Raw genomic sequence first — 19,470 nt, 5'->3', positions numbered from 1 at the left:
TAATCTTAATTAAAAATACCTAATCACCAATTAATCACACTTAAAAATATTTATTCCCAAGTCACTCGGTGTCTATCTAAGTTCTTACAGACCGCACTCCTCGTGGAACTAACGCGGCACACCCCGTGGAACTCTTGTCACCAAAAACCTGTCGCCAAACTCATCGCGGAACTCCGTCGCCAAACTCTTTGCTGCACTCGCAGCACTCGCCATTGTTGGGACTCTCGCCGTTCCCAAGAACTCTGTCGCCGAAGAACCGTTGCAGAGACCGGCGTCCCAGCTTAAATAGTCTCTAGTGCCCTTCTAGAACTGACGAGCGTAGCTGGGGCCAGTCGCGTCATCCCGCGCCGACCCGACGCCCGAAGCGTCGAGAATAGCGTCGTCGCTCACTCACGCCATGGCCCGCGTAATTCCCAAGGCCGCTCTGCGATAGATAAGGCACTGAGGCAGGACGATGCGCGTAGGGCGGAGGGGGGACGGGTGGTAGCAACGACCCCTGTAATCCGGTCAGGCACGCGTGGCATGCCTTACGTCAGTGGCAGCCATGTGATGTGCTCATGACGCTAGTTGCCTGGCAGGGCAGCCAGCCAGTCCTGAACCTGGTGCATGTCGCTGTCCTGTTTGCATTCGTAACAATATTTTAGAATTTAATATAACATTTTATAAAATATTAATGTTTCAATGTTTGGAATTATTTTCGTTCAGCTGTGGGTGATTTTACTTAGTTGAGCACCACGTTATGTTGTCTAATTGACTGTTGAGACATGTTTTTGGCAACCAGAATAACTGCTCACAGTTTTGTTACCTTAAAAACCTAAACAAAGCAAAAACCATACAAAATCAAGTATGTTGTTTTTTACTTCACATAGTCTAAAAATGGGTCTATTTGATTAAATGGAAGGTTTTTGGACATGAAGACATGAATGTCCTTTTTGATAATATAGTAGTGTTTTAAACTCTTTTTAACAAGCATAGTTAAAAAACAAATCATGTGAATGAAAAATAATAGTAGTGCTTAGGTATATTGTGTTTGAAAAATGTTTTCCTTTAACAGTTTAAATATTTTTGTGTCAACTGTTTTTTTTTTCCTGCACCATAAATGTTCAATGCAAAATGACCTAACCTTTAATCTTGCAATTTACAATGAGAAATTACGTGTTATGTGGAAACCAAATATAGTTATAAAATTAAGATTTTGGAATACAGTCCATGTATAAATCATAAAATGTTAGCAATAGATTTTCTGTTAGAAATAATTATGTTTTGGAAATGAGAAGCTTTACATATTGAGTGTAATAAACTTAAGTGGGTGGAATTTAATGCTAAAATTGTATTAATGTTCTCCTGTGCCTTGGTGCAGGAGAGTTATTATGTTGTTATTCAGCATATTTGTTTAGTGTCTGTTTGTTTTGCTTATTGAAAATTAAATGCCAGCCAGTTAGACCAGAATGTCCAAAATAGGCTGACACTATGAAAAATGAAGAGATGCAATGATACATATAACAAAAACCTATATTCTATAAAAGGACAACAAAAATCTTGGTGTTGAGGGGCTGGAGTGGTAGATACCAGGCAACCAATCGCTGCTTCATTGAGATTGCTAAAGCAAACATGCTCAACATACATGCATACTTACATAATACATACATTTAGTGCTTAAATTAACACACCAAGGATTTTTAAAAGAAAAAAAGCACAAACATTATTTTCAATCTGATTTTAACATTGAATGAAAAGCAAGAGGAATTAATTAAAAAACACAATAAAAATGATTTACACACATCAAAAAGAAGCGGACTAAATTATTCCGTAAGCATCGTTAGCAAATAGCGGGCCTATGGTGCAGGGTCAAGTTGTTTGATGGCTCCAAGAGTTACAGTCGAAAGCTTGGGTCACCTAGGATTTTCATTTGTTTTGTTTGTGCAGGGAAAGTGATGTCATGTCTAGACTAGACTGGAAAGAAAGAAGTGTGAGTTACAGTACTAGGCTATTTGACAGTTAATTTTGAAGTATTTTTCAGGTTAGGGGAATGGAACATTGTGTACCTACTGTTCCTTCGCCCTATTTTTAACCTCTCGTCAGATGTTGTCATGAAGCTCACTCTGCCCAGAAAGTAAAGTCACAGTAGTTTTGAATTAACATCATTTTGAGAGAGGCATCGACACAAGACTCATTAGTGTTTTTTCCCCCCCTATAAAAACTATAAATCATGGATAGTAAAATAATTTTTGTTCATCGGTTGAGTAAACGTTCTGATATAGAAAAACCATGGATAATTAAAAATTACAGTTAAAGAAAATGCAGTTCATGAAAGATTTTTATATTATGCAATTTTTTTTTCTATTCCGTATATCATTAGGCCACATTTTCTCGGGTGATCGTTATGTTACTATATCTGATTATTTTAATTTAATGTATGTTCTGTCATAAAATATTTGAAGTGTGTTCAAACTTGACAATGATAGGACTACATGATAAAAAGTTCATCTTTCTGGTCCCTTAAGCTAAATATTTCATCAACACTTTATTCTCCTATAATTTGATAAATAGAATCTGCAAGTAAAAGTGTCTGAGCATGAGTCATTAACTTTCACAGTAAAACAGCATTCATCTCCTTATAACTTTATAATTTTGCATAGTATCTTTTGTTTGCCCCAAAATTGGAGGGTGGGTTCATTCTGGACCAAAACCATATGGTTCATGTTGTGTTCTCTGTAGTCTGTGTTCACGATTGACCCATGTGCTGTTTTCCATTGTGAATTGTGTTTGTGAGTCATGTGCTTCTGGACAGCTGTAGACTGTTTTTTTTTGCTATGTTGGCTTCTTACTAACCTGATAATGTGAATTCAGCTATGCAATAGGGCTTTGGATAATGATCTGACGTGATGCAGCCACATGCATGCCTACGTGTACTGTTAACATGTATGTGTGTGTGCTTGCATGTGTGTGTGTGTGCTTGTTGTGTGGGATTGGCACATTGTTGTGTGTTTGCAGGGAGCAAAACAAGCAGTGGCAATGTGGAGGGCGGTAGCCTCCCCACTTCCGCCCCAACGAGCCCAACGGGGGGCCCGGGGCTGGGGGCGCCCTCCGACGGGCAAGCCACTACCACTCTCGCACGCAACCCTTTGCGAGGATCAAAGTGTAAATGCTCATGTGTTTTACACTTCATCTAGTTTCTCAGCACAGTTCTCTTGATGCATTCTATTCATTCCATGGCTGTGGTGGTTCAACCTTCATACTGCAGTAAAAAGGACACCATTTTCTTTTGCATTCTTCAGTCTCCGCTTTGTTCTTTTCTCGGAAGTGGCTTGGCATAGCTTTGCTGTTGTGCAATGTTTTTTTTTTCTTTCAGTTTAATGGCTTGGAATGTGATTTATGCATTGCCTGTGACTTTGGTTTCAAAGTGGAACGGTCATTGCGTGATAAAACCTAACCCACATTTTTTTCCCCTCATTTTATTGAAAATCCTACATGCATTTGGGATGGTTTGTTAGTATCTAGCATTTCCATTGTTTGCCCCACCATGTAGAACCTACCCACTGGGATGTATTTTTTGAATTAATGATGAAATATATTAAAAATTGTACAAGTAATGCTGAATGCATTATATATGCATAGCATTACTTAAAATAAGTTTTTTTAAAAAAATATTTTATGTTCATTTTAATTGTGCCCTTAAATTTTTGGATGAATTAATAGTGCCATTACTGACTTCTAGTTGTGAGTTTTTTCAATAGTTGGTTGTGGACACACATACACACCCTGTGGAAAAAGTTCCATTTTCCTTTCCTAGCCATATATTCCAATATGTTTTATGTTTATTATTATCTGTTAGTTTTGATATTATGTTTATGTGAAACTTGTAAAAAAAATTTTATTTTAGGATATATGCATTTTAGTCACAGCGAGTGTAGTATTTGCATGCGAGTGCGAGCTTAGCACTTGAAGCTTCCAGTTAGCTTGAATTTTTGTTATTGTTTTATTATTTGTTAATTAGCATACATATAGTTTAGTTTTAGTTAATGCTTTCATTGGTACTAGTATTTTATGTGGAAAATAAATAAATAGTGCAATGGTTTTCTTACAGAAACAAATTCATCATAAGCATGAACATCATTATAATGTTAAAAAAAAAAAATTGTATGAAACTTTTTTTGCATGAGTTAATTGTTCATTTTTATATATTTTTTGTGTTTTTGCTGTTATGATACGTTTCAGTAATTGCTACAAAAATGTTTAATTAATCTTTGTTTGAAGTATTAGTTTTCAGGACAGCTACCCAATAAACTATAGTGTGAACGAAGTAAGGAGAGGGTAAGGCATACTAGTTGTATGTAATTCATTCCCTCTCTTAGCCAGCATGATTTAATCTAATATTTTCTTTCCATGCTTGGAAACTGTTAAATTGTGATTGTATTAACTGTACACCATTCCTATAATTTTTTTTTTCTTTTTATTTATGTTGCTCTATTCCCTATAGCTATTTGATTTTCTAAAAACAGAATAGTTGGAGTCACATCACTTAGTTGTATTATTTGTTAAATTGAGCCAGTTTTTGGTGTGTTGTCAACTTTGTATATATAGAATGAACTCCAGCTTAAAATTATTATACATGGTAATTCATTTTCCAGTTTCCTTTAGTGAAGTAGATGTACAAAATATTAACTGTGGGCTTCTGTTTTTGTATTGCTCTGTGACAAAAATTTGTGGTGATTCAAATACAGTCTTACAGTATGTTTTTATATGACTTGTAATTGGTGTGACTTGTGACAAATCCCTTATTCTTGCTCTTGATGCATGGAGAAATATGTACACCGCATCCTGGTATGCTGCTACTATTTTAGCGCCCCTAAACTTTCTTACTCCCCAGCCTGAAACGTCCTCTTCTGGACACCACAGCACCCAATCACATAAGTTATTTTTATGTTATGTGTTATTGCCTTTTTGAGCCTTTATTTTATACTCAAATAACACTTTGAAAAAATCAAGTAATACATTTATTCTGACTGCTATTGCCATTGCATAGAGAGTAAGAAAGGGATAATGAAACACGTGTATCTGAGAGACAAACTCAGGGGGGAGGCAGGAAATACTATGCCCTAAAGTACCACTGGTTTAGAATCTTCTTTTTACTGAACATCATTCAAAAAATTTGCTTAGTCTCAAAAAGATAATTTTAAGAAATTCCATGGAAAATATGGTTTTCACATCCAAATAGCAGTCTTTGTATTCACTTAGAGAAAAAAGTAACATTTAGTTTTTTATGAGGCACCACACCACCAAGATGATTGGGATTGTAATCTTGGTGGGTTTAATTCAGATTGTTCACAAGCAAGAAATTTAGAGGAAATTATTGCAGTGAGTTGGTATGTTTTCTAGGATTTTATCCCTTCTCCTCCACCCCCTTCTTCCAAATGCGTTCTGCCACAACTATACCGACTAATCAAATTTCACCTCAAAACTCGGGTCGGCAAGATGTAACCATTGTTCCTCTTGTAGGACAACTGACTCCAAATGGAGGCCAGCTCTCTCATATGTATTGATTTTGCTAGAATGGAAAACAACTATGGGAGAGGAGAAGAAGAATAAACTTATAAATGTAATATCACATTCATATTTAATGTAGCTGCTTTGATCTAATGAACCTCACCTAAGGTGATAAAAGCCCACTGCTATCTTAATCTAGCTTTCACGAAAGAACTAACAATTGATAAATTTGTCATGCAAGTGTATTATATTTGCTTTACACTAAAAACAAAGTGTTTGCAGTCTTGGCTTCTGGGTTGAACCTGCATCATGGTGTTTGAGCTAACCGATTTTTCACTGCAAGTTGCAGTCAGCACCACCAGATTGGCAAACATTTAAGTTACATTGATGATTCTGACTGCAAGGTACAGCGAAACATCCATCAACTCCAATGCAGTGATGCACCTTCATGCTGAAAGACTGCCATGAAAATGACTGCAAAAGTCTAAGAAAATCTTTAACAAACCTAGCCTTCATGTGGAAATCTGCTTACCTAACCAATCCTTCTTGGGTAAATTATAGAAAACTGCTGCTAGCTTTGTTATGTACTGCTTTTTGTGTGTGCTTTATTCTAAAAATTAACTGCCAACATAATCATTGCTTTATTGGTTAATCACAGATGGTCACTGCTAACTTAGGATTTATGAATAAATCACTGGGTACTGGAGTTTGTTTTGTATCTTTTATTTTTTAATGGTACAACATGGTTTTTTTTTTGTGAAAGTGTGAACAGTGTTGGTGCTGCAAGAATGAAGTTCAAGCTGGTAGAATTTTATTGGGCTACTCACACAGCCAGAAGTTACAGCATTTTTCATATGGTGTGGGAAAAACAGTATATTACATTGGATGAAATTCCTAGTTGTTTGATATGATAGAACAAACCTAGCAAGTTAAAAAATATTCTCATGAAAACAGTGTGGTAGGGTGGTTAACTAAATTTGATTACTATTATATATTATGTCACATGATATTTTACTTCAGTCATAGATTTTTGATTTTACAAATAATTTTTACAACTTAACTAGTGCTGGTTTTATATTGGAAATATTTCAGTAAGTTGAATTAGAAAATAAGCTTTCGTGTTGTTAACAATATCCACAAAGCCTAGAAATAACTCAAATTTTTTAAAGAAACATTGTAAGGGCAGGTTTCACAATGTCTGGTTTAATTTAAATTAAGTTCTAATTAATTACTGCATGTACCCAAATAAGCTGTACCCTGTAATAAGCTTCACACCCCTAATATTTAGACCATTACCACAAATATTGGTGGTTTAGAATAAGCTTCACACCAAACTTAAAAAAACTGAACTTGTGACCTAGTTTCAAGTTTCTATAAAATGTTTATTCTGGAATAGATAACAATTCAAAATAATTAATTTTCTTCAAGATTTTCTGTACAACTTGCAGTATTCTCAGTACTAGTGTTAACATCTTCCAGTTTATTTTTCAACACGTTTTATTCTTGCCACAAAAGTACTATTAAATGTATCAATATTTCCAGTAAGATATATTTACGTAAATACACATCTCTTAAGATATGAGAAATTTAATATTTTATTTATGTATTAACAGTTAATGATAGCATGTTTACCATGATGTGAGAAATAAATAATCATGAATGTTAAATTGCTACTGACCGCAGCTATTTTGTTTACTGCAGTGAAGCACTGTTATAACATTTCAGCCATGAATGACCAAAATCAGTTAAATATTACAAAGATTATAAACCAAATATAATTTTTATTGCAATACCACCATCACTCAAAAGAAAATTTTTTTCCTTCTAGTCGCTGTATGTACTTTCTTCCCGCAGCACGATTTTCATCTCCTGAGCATTTTTAATAATTTTACGGTTTTTTCAGCAACCATAAGATGATAGCAACTGCAAACCATTGATAATAATTGTGTGTCTTTCTCGCAGTAACACACACTCACAAACCATAATGCAAGATGTGCCCTACACATTAAGCTACAGCAGGTTAACCAACCTTGGAGCTTGGCATAACTTGTGCTATGCAGTGTTGCCATGCGGCATTGTCAAGTTTCGAATAAGCAGTGCTCCATAATTTTTCAACGCTCTCTTTAGAAAAAAATTTGCACAGTTTATTTGGGTGAATATGGTAATAAGTCTTGTTTAGACACATTTTCTGTTTCTCAATGTATGGATAATGTAACCAATGATTAATTTGCTTGTGAACTATTATATCTCAACACAAGAATAGTTGTGATTATTATGCTAATCAAAACATTTAAAACAAGTGTGGTAAATAGATTTGAAGTTTGTTGTGTATCATAAAAGTCTTATCAGAATATTTGTGCACAAGAATGCACTGGCTTTTGGCTGATTTTAGGTTATGTTACAGTATAAAAAAGTTAAATATTTTATTAATGGGAATGAATTTAATTTTATACAAATAGAAATACACTTCTTCTTAAGGTGTCTTCTCCTAAAGGAGGTTGGTGAACCACATAGCCAGCTCTGAACGTGATCATTAAAGAGAGCCATGCTGTACGAACTCAAAGGAATGTCCTACAGGATCTTAAATGCCTTCTGCATCCTAATGCCATTGACCAATTGTGGGTTCTTCTGCCTTTTGGGACCATTTTTTCCCCAGGACAATAGAGTGCCCTAACCTGTACCTGCTCATCCACCCTCAAAGAGGCTGTTGGCACTAGGTAGAGGGGAGCTTCTTATCCTGGAAGATATTTTGTCCCTTTATTCGTTACCCGCCTGTATATAAGAACATTGTTATCAACAGCCGTTGCTTCCTCTCTGCCACAGGGAGTTGAGTGTCAGGATTTCACATACATTGACTCTGAAACCTAAAACATGTTACTCAGTTTCTCTAAATATTTAGAGAGGAGAAAGATAATATTTTATTAAAAAAAGTCAATTTTTTTTATTACTGACACTCTCGACAAACATGCTGAGACTGAACATTCATTTTCAAATACCACATATTTTGAGAACAGCAAAACATCTGTGAGCAAACTTTAAGTTGTTGATGGCTCACAAAATGGTTAAGGAAATGTCATTAATGCATACCGACTTATACCTGAGAAGCATCCCTGCATGTTCTTTGCAGTTATAAAAGCTCACTAGAGAAACTGGGCATGTGTAAGGTACTGTCGTGTCCTTATATTGAAGCACTGAGTTTAAACCAACGGTTAGCCACCCAGCAGTAATAATGCATTTCATTGGCATCTGGAAGGCAAATTAGGAATACGACAATCTGCGTGAAATGATTTTCCTTATGTTTCTAAGTGAACAATATGGGAATCCACCAGCCTACAGGACTGAATAGACAATAAGGGGATAAATGATAATATAGTTTTTTCTGTTAACCTAGAAAGTACATACTTGTCATATATTTTTTTATATACAGTACTTAATTTAATTAATAATTCAGAAAACTAATTTTTTTTTATTTTTCAGCTTTTATTTTATCAAGTCAAGCATCAATCACCTTTAGGATATTGACATTATTTGAACTAGCTACATATTATCAAGCATGCACATTTTTCATATATCCAACTGAAGACATAGGCTTGCTTTACGTTTTTTTTTTATGAAAGATGCCAACATAGGAATTTTTTTACAGTACTTTTGCTGTCAAGATAACATATCTAACACTATATTTGTATCCTAATGCTTATTATTGCCCTCAGAGAATTATTCTATATAGGCTTAGATATTGTTTTTCAGACACCATAAAAGCATTTATTTTGCAAGCATGTTTTACATTGTTTTAATATTTTAGAACAATTGCTTGTATGTTCACTCAGGCTTGCATGCTTTTTGTGTGTATTCCTAAATGTATATTTTTTTTGCTACGCCATTTACTCATATTTCCGTGTGAAAATTTGCGGGTATGTAGTTGCTTAGTTACTCAGGCTTGCATGCTTTTTTTGTGTGTTCCTAAATGTATTTTTTTTTTTGCTGCACCAATTTTTCTGTGTGGAAGTTTTTTACGCACCAGTGCATAACTCAGTCAGGTGTTCAGAAGGTGTAGTGACTCCAACTATTAACTTTAAAAAAGTATATAAATCTGACTGACAATTTGAGGGAAGAGTGGCAACATAAATTACCATTAAATGCAGTACCTTTCAAAAATTGGTAAAAAGTCACTTTTAACTGTGAAGCCCATGTTCCACTCAAAATATCTTAAATGACTCACTGCAGCATCATAGTAAACTTGCAGAATCACATGAAAAGTCTCTGTAGTAGATTTGTACAGTTTCATGCAAAAATTCACATTCACTCTTTGTTCTAACTTACTGTCCAAGATGCACTTGCAGACATGGTAATTCATATGCCCAGAATCATACCAGTATCAAAGGTCCCGATGTACATCTATATCTCTCGACACACAAAGGTTGTTTTTTCCTGTGACTGTGCATGCAGTCTTGTACTGCCATCTGTTGGCATGTTACTGAACTAGTCTTGAAACCATTTTGAAACCAGCTCATACACAGATAATGTTATGATATTGGGGAACCTGGAGATTGTGATGAGAGACCTGATCAATTGGACAAACATGCCAGGGAAATATGGATTAGAGATAGATATTGATAGCAGTTGGGGATAAAGTAAAATTATAAATATTAGTAGAAAGGAAAATGATTAATGTTATTTAGGAAGTTAGTTCATTGCCAAAAATACTGTAACATATATGAATAAATGGATAAGTTATATGAGAAATTGACAGGTGAACCTGGTTAAGGATAGTATATGGTAATGAAACTTAGGGGAAGCAGCCACATCAAAAATTTACAAGATATCTTACCGACCAAAACTAACATACGTATCAATCATAGAAACATGGGTATGCACAAAGTATCATCTGCTCAGGCTGTAAGTTACAGATTTAGAAGAATTAAGTAATTTGGGGGTTCGTGAAAAAAGTACAAGCACAAAAAGTACTTGTATTTCGTTTATCACTAGAGTCTTGTACATAACAAAGTCTTTCCAAATTACTTGATAAGTTAGCAAAGTAATTTTTTTACAGTACGACCAGTCAAAATTACTCAGTTATAAATTTTTTCTCGCTTAATTCTTCCAAATAATTTTTTCCCCTAAAAATAGAGTATGTTTGTTTTTATTTTGAATCATTATCACTAGTAGGGTTATTTATAATGAGGTAGAAAAAATGTTAAGTCACAATATCAAATAATTTGGTGCAGGGTCAGAATTTTAAAACTTTTGAAAAATTCTTCTAGCTCTAACACTATGACCCTTTTTTAATTATTTGTTTTTTGATTCAGAACCATAATTTACTGGCCTATAAACTGTTCACGGCTTGACAGTGATTCATAGGACACCCTGTTTATAGAATGTATCTAAAATAAACATCTTAACTGTGGGTACATAAACAGGACAGTAAAGGAGGCAGAAATTACAGTTAGCACAGGTCCACAAATGCTTCTGTTTATCATTATGTCTGCTGCCATGATCAGTGAGACACTCTTGATACATGCTATGTAGAATGTCATATTTGTGACATACCAATATGGGATTTCTCATAAGAGGGATCTAGTGTATCTCACTGTCCATGGTAATGGCTCTAGCGATATACAGAAGCGTCTCCAGACCTATGTTCATTGACTTTGGATTATCTTCATCTCTTGCAGGTGTACCCACAATTTTGTAATGGGTTTTAGATACATTCTGTATAATATTTTGCCCTTGTCTATATCCAATCTGTATTATGTTAAAATGATAGGTACTCAATTTTTTTCTCATGCTTTTAATTGTCTGATCAATTTTTTATTCAATTTACTTTATTTTTCTCTTGTTGATTTACATAAATTAAAAGTATTTTTTGGAGCTTTTAAGGTTGCAATTACATTTGAACTTAGATGCCGTTACATATGCAATATTATGAGTTACGAAATGCAGTCTTTCCAAAAATCTGTTTATTCTTTAAAATGCTGTACAAACATTGATAGTCTATGTGTTAAAGAAAGCCTGAGTGTTACTGTTATTACTAACTGAATCAGCAAAGTCATTAAAACTTGATGTTTGAAAGTTATCGAGCACTAGTGTTTCCAGAGTAAACAAGTAAAGGATAGAACAAAAAGGCGAAGGATTAGTGCTGGTAAATAAGCATCATAATTAGTGCATGAAAATACAAATATCTTTTAATTTAAATATGTACTTGCAGGGTAAATAATTGTGGATTCAATTACACAGCCACGCCCAGCTCAGCCGAATGTGGGCCAGATGTAAGTTTTCCTGTGGATACAACTTATCGTAAATGTTTTTTTCCTACACATAAAATACATATTTATTTCATGGAATACATGTAACTAACTTACACCAAGTAGAGAATCCAACTATCCGACAGTTATGTTATCACTTTATAATTAGCACATCTTAACACTTAATACATAACACCATAGTAAAAACACTAGTACATGGCTTAATTTGATGTCAAACAAAAAAAAAACAAGGTAGTTAACCATGGGCAAATTTTCACCAAACTTTGTTTCTTATAGAAGCATGAAGCAGATAAATATTCATGAGTTACTTGTAGATGCGGCCAACTTGCCTTGCAATCTAGTTTATAAAGCTTGTACTGTAGATTAAAAAATATGTCATCTTAATAATTTAATAAAGCGCTCCTCTTAAATGTAAACATGTGACTAGACCCACTTATCCCTGGATGAATGCACACACAAAATCATGTATGGCCCAACGTGACTCAGTTTACAGGATGTACTAAAGCGCAAATAAATATTCCCAGCATGATTTCAGTCTATTTAAAAAGTACAAATCACTTAGAAATAAATTCACTTCACTGATAGACAGCCGTGGTTCGTACACCTCCTTAGTATACTTAAAAAGTCTTTCTTTAATTGAATGCAGCCTTTAAAAGTTCTTAAGTTTCACTAAGAGTCCTTAAAAACCTCTTAATAAAGACTGATAACATGCAAGTAATGGATAAACTCGGGTAGTGTAATGTTCTTTTGTTTCCGACTTGGCAGCAAACAACGCTTTGCACGTGTGCGATATCTACAGTTGGTGAATTTTGGGCCACGTGATTAGGTTTTATGTATAAAACACGTTTTAAATTCATTTTTAATATTTTGTATCCCATCTTTAAACTGAAAAGGTTGTTTAACTGTTTTACTTTGAACTTTTAAAGTAAATGTATTTATAAATCAAACTAAAGGTTAGGGCTATAAAGTTTAGATGGACACAATGTTTGGTTTAGATATGTGTTCCAGATATAACTATGGAGAATTGGGCTTATCTGTAAGAATTGAACCAACCAACAAATTTATATTTTGTTCATTAACTATATATTATTTTTATTTTCTTGAGGTATTTTGTGGTGTTACAAATGGTTGTCTACCTCTTGATAGTTTTGAAGGCGATAAAGTAAACGGATCCTTAAAAACTCCTTATTTTTTGTCCAAGAAGGTACAAACAATGGCAACATAAAGTTGAAATACAATAGCAAGACAAGTACACAAATGAGATCGCCATCAGCCATGCAGTCAGCTCTGCATTCTGCATGTTTGGTAGAGCTCAGGAACAATGATTCAAATCACATTTATCTTCTGATGACCTTAATAATCACTTTACAACAGAACCATATTGTTTAGATACTTCAAACAAAGATAAAACAATATAATACCTGAAATCACTTCTGTATTCTGACACAAAATAAATTTCTCTCAAAACAGTAACATGGACGATGTGAGCAAATCTATCAAGCAAATAACATCTGCAGCCTGTGGACATTTTGATACATTTATTTACCTAGTGAAGAACATTCTGCCAATAGTTCTACCACAAACCACACACTTTTAATGTTTTTATACTTAAAGGTATATTCCTGTCTTGCTGGAAATATGCACTGGTTTGACCAATTGCTAATATTTTGAATCCTGTTGTGGAATTGAATTACTGCCCAATAAGCATTCTGCCTACCCTGCCTATCATTCTGCCTATCATACACCAACGCTTTGTGTCTATACATAAAAACAAACTACTTGATAATCATCAATATGGATTCCGACCTGAAAATTGCACATGCATTTTCTAAACGTAACTAAGTAAGTAGGTACAGCAATGGACAAAAAAAATTGACTGCTGACACTAATAGACTTCAGTAAAGCGTTAAACACAGTTGACCACAATATCCTACCAGTCAAAATGTGTAGCCTATTTAATTTTCCTTTGAGTGCATGTCTGTGGTTTAAATCATGTTAGCTGAGATAACCAGTGTGTCAGTGATCATAGCCGATCATGTGGAAAACTTCAAAGAGGGTAATCCTAAAGGGTCCATCCTAAGTCCTTCATTTGTTCTATCTTTGTCGACGACATAGCAAGTCAAATAAGACACACCAAGTATCACCTTTATGCAGATTACTTACAATTTCTCATTGATGCTGACAAAAAATTGCCTTGTACCTATGATTCAAGAATTAAATAGTCATCTTGAAGCAATTACAATGTGATCTCATAAAAATGGCATTATTTATCCAGTAAAAATTCAAAAGATTTTTATTGGTTCTCCATCTCTTATCATAGCTTGTATGACAATCTTTCTTTCCAGATGTCACTTGAGGAGGCACAAAAATTGAACTTATAAGTTCTGGTAAGAACTTCGGTATTATTATGAATGAACATCTATCCTGGCCTGCGAATGTGACCCATGTTTCTAAAAAAAGCGTACTCTGCGCTTGACTATCTTAATTATTGTCTAAAGGATATCCTGTCTGTGTGAAAAAGCTACATTCATGCAGTCAATAATCATGCCTCATTTCAATTACTGTGACATAGTATACAATGACATGGTTGACTACTTGGTAAAATGACTGAAAAAAGTTCATATACAGTAAACTCTCGATTATCCGGGTCTGGATTATCCGGGTCTGGATTATCCGGTTTCCGGGTTATCCGTGCTTGATTTTTTTTATGAAGTTGTAAAAAAAATGACGGGGTGTAGCTACGCCGCGACTGCGCTGCACTTTTTTTTTATTTACTGCTGTGTCTGACCCTTCAGACCCTCGTTCCCCGCCACCTTCACCCGTCAATTTGTCACACTTTAAACCAAAAAGGAATGCCTTGACTGCTGCTTCCGCTCAACTTCACCCCCCCCCCCCCCCCCCCCTTTTCATTTTCTTTTCAAGTGTTCTTTTCACAGCGCCCCGCCACGCTAAAAAAAAAAGGTCCCGCTACCTCTTTTATCTTCCCACACTCCTGACGGCTGGAAGAGGCATTTTTCACGCAGTTATTGACATCAGTTTGTTCTCCCAGGCACATTTGTTTTTGTAATCATGTCTGGTAAAAGGAAACGTAAAGTGCTGACAATAGCATAGAAGTTAGAAGTTGTGGACAGGTTAAAGAAAGGAGAAACTGCCGCGAAATTAGAACAGGAATATTAAATTGGAATCCAAACCGTGCGAGACATTAATAAAAGTGAAGAAAAACTTTTGCAGTTTGCTAGTAGATCAGACAGTGTGGCAGGGCCTTCTAAACGTAAAAGAATGAAAACATCTACCGGCAGATGTTGACAATGCTTTGTTTGTTTGGTTTAGGTCGTAAAAGCGTGGAGGGAGATGCTGAGTTGGGACTGCGGCCGCTCTCCCTCCCGTAGTAATAAAGGGGACAGGAGAAGGATGGCGGCAACACAGTGCCAGTATTGTTTACGGTCCAATAAGCTGGGACACGGTATACAAAGCCTTTGCTTGTACTCATAGAATTCTACTGAAGAGACACTCTTTTGCCAGTAAATACACCATTTTTAAGTGGTGGAACGGATTATCCGTTTTTTTTTTATTGGCATTCAGTTATCCGGGCATCGGAAGGTCCCAATTAACATGGATAATCGAGAGTTTACTGTACTTGCGTTTACTTTATTTGATAATCTTAAATTATATGATCACTTGCACTTGCTTGAACTTCACCAGAAACGATCACTAAGCACTGTACTTACACTACATAAAAACCTTTAAAAGCAAATGCTTCTCAATATTTATCCTATTGAATTACGTTTTTAAGTTCGCAGCACCGTCTTAGGACATTATCAAAATCAAATTGTAAACTTTTAATACCCATGTATAAAACTAAAACACTGTCCAATTCCTTCACAGTTACTGCATCTCGCCTCTGGAATAGCCTAGACCAGGATGTTCGACACCAACAGTCAACCAAAATATTTAAAAACTATTATTTGAAAGAAAAAAAAATTGCCTCTCTAAATTGACAGACACTTAACCAAAGGAATACCGAATAATGTGTGTGTCTGAGAGAGTGAATGACAGAATCATAATAAGAATTTGATTTTATTATTTTTCTATTTAAACCATATTTTATTTGGTTTATGTTAGTACTAAACTTGGATGTTGTTGGTAAATGATTTATCAGTAATTGCTGTAATTTGTTAGTTCATAATTTCATGCTTGATTGCTAGATATTACTTACTGTATGCTGTGTATGTCATATGTTTGTGTAAGAGAAGGTGTACACGCCCAGACTTGGTCTCACATGCCATGTTAAGTTTTTCATCTATTTTTTTATTTTTTATTCCAGGGCTATTTCCAAAATTTTAGTCGATTTCTCCCTGGCATTTTTTGTTCTACCACAAATATTTCCAATAGAAATACATTTAGTGTAATATCATGGGCGTAAAAAGGTGTGCAAGTCATTATAATTATCATCACTTGTGCACCTTTTTACACCCATGATATTACACTAAATGTATTTCTTTTTAAATTATTTGTGGCAGAAAAACAAATGCAATGGAAGTATTGAGTTAAAGTTTTATATATGGCCTGTGAGACCTAGCCTTAACTGCGCCAAACAAAATTGATTAAATAAATAATTTAGAATCACCAGTGTGATTATTATAATTTTTTTTTTAATGTTTCAGACACTAAAGTGTTACAATAAATTCATCTCTTAGTATATTCATTTTGAATTTTGTGTCTTGTTCTTGTAGCAGGTGTGCTCAAATTTTTGTGATGAGAGTTTTAAGGGTATTGGCTACCTTTCAAATCATATTTCGTATGTGTGTGAAATTCATGTAGTCTTACAGGTATTTTAAGTTGTTTATTCTCATGAGAAAAACTATCCCAGTTTGCTTGGTTTTTTTGCATACTTAGCTGTTGAAACCATGTTTCCTATTGATTTATTTGTGTTATAAGTACAAAAACTAAACTTCTTAAGAACTGAAACATTTTAGTCTAAATTATAACATATCAATGCCCAGGACTTTTTTTTTATTTCTGTAGTGAAAACTATTAAATCTCAATAGGGTGTAACATAATGAAAAATTCTGTTTTATTAAAATCTACTTAAATATTTATCAAAAACAAAATTGTGAATGGTATCTGTAAAGTTATTGCGTTAGTAATATTTCATTATTAATGCCTTAGTTTTTCCTTTCTTAGTAATGCCAGAGTTTTGGTTTCTTTATTTGCTCTAGTTAAACATTGAAGCTGTCACTTTGGCAGTGTATTATGCAAACAATATGCCTCCTAAAAGAGTATTTATTATATTATGAAAGTTATAGTGCTTGTAAAAGTCTGTTGGCTCACCTGAATTTCACACAAATGTCAAATGTGAAAGTTATCAGATGCTTTTAAAAAAGATCAGAAACATTAATGTGGTTTATTTTAAATGAAGAGATTTATTGTTTTGTATAGATAAAGGCGTTGAATTTTATATTTAAACTGTGGTGGATGTTCAGTTTTTAATGTCGAATTGAAATAATTTTCAGGGTTCCTGCGAAGTAGGCGAGACAAAAGGAAAGAAAAAAAGACAAAAAAGAAAACTGATAATTCTGATAATGTCAGCAATAAAGAGGATAAGTCTGAGGGGTAAGATATAGCACCGAAGTAGTCCCTCCTGGTTTCATTTTTTTCAGTATATATCACCAATTCTGAATACATCTTTACAGAAATTTAATTTAATCTCAATTCCTTTTCAGTTTAAATATAAGCCTAATTTCAGTCCACTTTACAATTAGGAGGTTTTAATAGTAATTTTTATAACTCTGGATAATTTTATAGTACATAACTTAAGAAACGCATAGTTTGTATGTAATAGCCTGTCTCCCTATCATTAAAGTGTTGCTTATTTACATATGGAACACATGTTGGTGTTTATGCTTCACAGTTACTTAAATATTATTTTCTATCACTATGTAGTTATTCATTATACCTAATGTTTACAGTAGCAGCCCTTTTTACGGGACTGTCGAAATGATCCAATTGACCTTTGTACTAGTATATCTAATGTTAAACAATTTTTCGAGGGTCATTTTCCCCCCCATAGTTTATCCTGCCGAAAAGTATTTTCTTGGTCATAAAAAACATCCATACAACTTTGTTTTCTGTAATAACTAACAATTTAATTTTTAGGTTCCTTCTTTCTGCTTATTTAATGAAACAGTAATTTTGCAGCATGCATGTGCATGTCCAGTATATAACTTATCATTTTGTTTTGTTTTTTTAGTTTATAAAAAAAGATAACGAAAATAGTAAAGTTGCTTACTTGGACTGGTAAGACTTAAGGTAAGGCATCCTTTAAGATTGTTGTGGATCCTAAACCACTTGAAAATAGATTCATAAATTAAGTGGCTTTCCAAAGTATGGATGTGAACTAACACAAATTATCTTGTATCTTTTTTTAATGACATTCAATTCTTTGGTTATTTGGAGACATGCAAGTGATGTGCCTAGCGGAGGAAGAGAACTGTAAATAATAACATGCATTCAGATCACTCCAATATGGCAGGAAATGATTTACTCAAATCCAGTCAAAACCTTTCTGCATTTTGCCATTTGAAAGGCATTCATATTGTGGCGGAGTTCAGCCGGGCCTCCGACAAATTACCACCTAAAACAAGATTATTACTAAGGGGGGTAGAAAAACAAGAAATGGTAGAGCACTAGCATGAGGTACCCGAGATCTAGTCTCCTACCTATACAGGTAGTGTAGGGAAAGTTTCACGAACTGAAAGAAAACATAATTAAACAATTCAGACACAGATTTATTATTTACCAAAACTAATGTTCACAAATAAATAAACAACTAAATAAATAAATAAATAAATAAACATTAACGTGATGTCGGCCGTCACACAAGTAATAAGTATTTATTTTTAGGCAACATGGCCGCTCTCCCGTCGCCGCATCTCCGCTAAGGAATAGTCTACACCCAGGCCGCTACATGTATTCCTTCGACAAGATGTCGATTCCCCAAACTACTTTTCCTAATACATAATTAAACTAAATACCGATTGAAACTACATTACTTATTCATCTTAATTTATTAAGTGCTGGACGGAGATCGTCCAGCCTGAAGCTCCGTCTCACGAGCCATTACTGCCCATCACTTACCCTCACTACGAGACAACGATACTGCCCCGTACCGACGTGGATCACCCGTCCAGAGGGCTCCCGCAGACAAAAAAGCCCCGGTCCCTCCCTGGACGAGAGTTTTACCTCCCGAACGAGGTCACACCGAAAACACGAACACAGGGAAAACTTAGCCACGGGAAAAATGGCTGTCTCCCTCCCGCAAGGAAAACAAAACACGCGAGGTAGACAATTCCTTCTGCGCAGGTGCGGAGCAAGCCCCCCCCCCCCCCCTTCCCCTCTCGCGCTGCTCGCCCGCTCAAGCAACGCTTTCAAACTCGGACACCAGGTTGCGACACTATACAGGACGATGTCCTCGAAACGGATACACAAAAGCCTCGCGTAGCAAAACGGACAAGAACGTCAAACAAAAAAAACTGGCGCAGCGCAGCGGGTTTTTGAGAACAACGTGGTGCAACCTCTCGGCGAGCCCTGGCCAGCGACCCGTGAGATTTAGCAAACCACGCAGCCTCGCAAAAGCCCGCGGTGCCTGCAAACTACAATCACAGCAACCTATATTCCGCTATCCGTGTGTCGCAATCACCAGGCCAAGCATGGAAACGTG

General features: G+C 35.1%; 1 protein-coding gene across 7 annotated transcripts in view; it reads left to right on the top strand.

Moving 5' to 3' along the window:
• LOC134529232 (F-BAR domain only protein 2-like) overlaps window positions 1-19,470 on the top strand; it is a 220,632-nt gene that overhangs the window by 78,412 nt on the left and 122,750 nt on the right. For 4 of the 7 annotated variants that reach the window (XM_063363115.1, XM_063363113.1, XM_063363114.1 and 1 more), the window contains exons 8-9: window positions 2,995-3,141; window positions 17,264-17,363. In XM_063363115.1, the coding sequence (XP_063219185.1) occupies window positions 2,995-3,141; window positions 17,264-17,363 (247 nt within the window). The remainder of the gene's footprint in view (window positions 1-2,994; window positions 3,142-17,263; window positions 17,364-19,470) is intronic. The other 3 variants (XM_063363116.1, XM_063363117.1, XM_063363118.1) reach the window with 1 other exon arrangement.

This window comes from Bacillus rossius, chromosome 2, assembly GCF_032445375.1.
Source record: "Bacillus rossius redtenbacheri isolate Brsri chromosome 2, Brsri_v3, whole genome shotgun sequence".
NCBI classification, from domain to species: Eukaryota; Metazoa; Arthropoda; class Insecta; order Phasmatodea; family Bacillidae; genus Bacillus; species Bacillus rossius.
The sequence above is the reverse complement of the archived record's forward strand: the minus strand, read 5'-3'. Positions and strand labels throughout refer to the sequence as shown.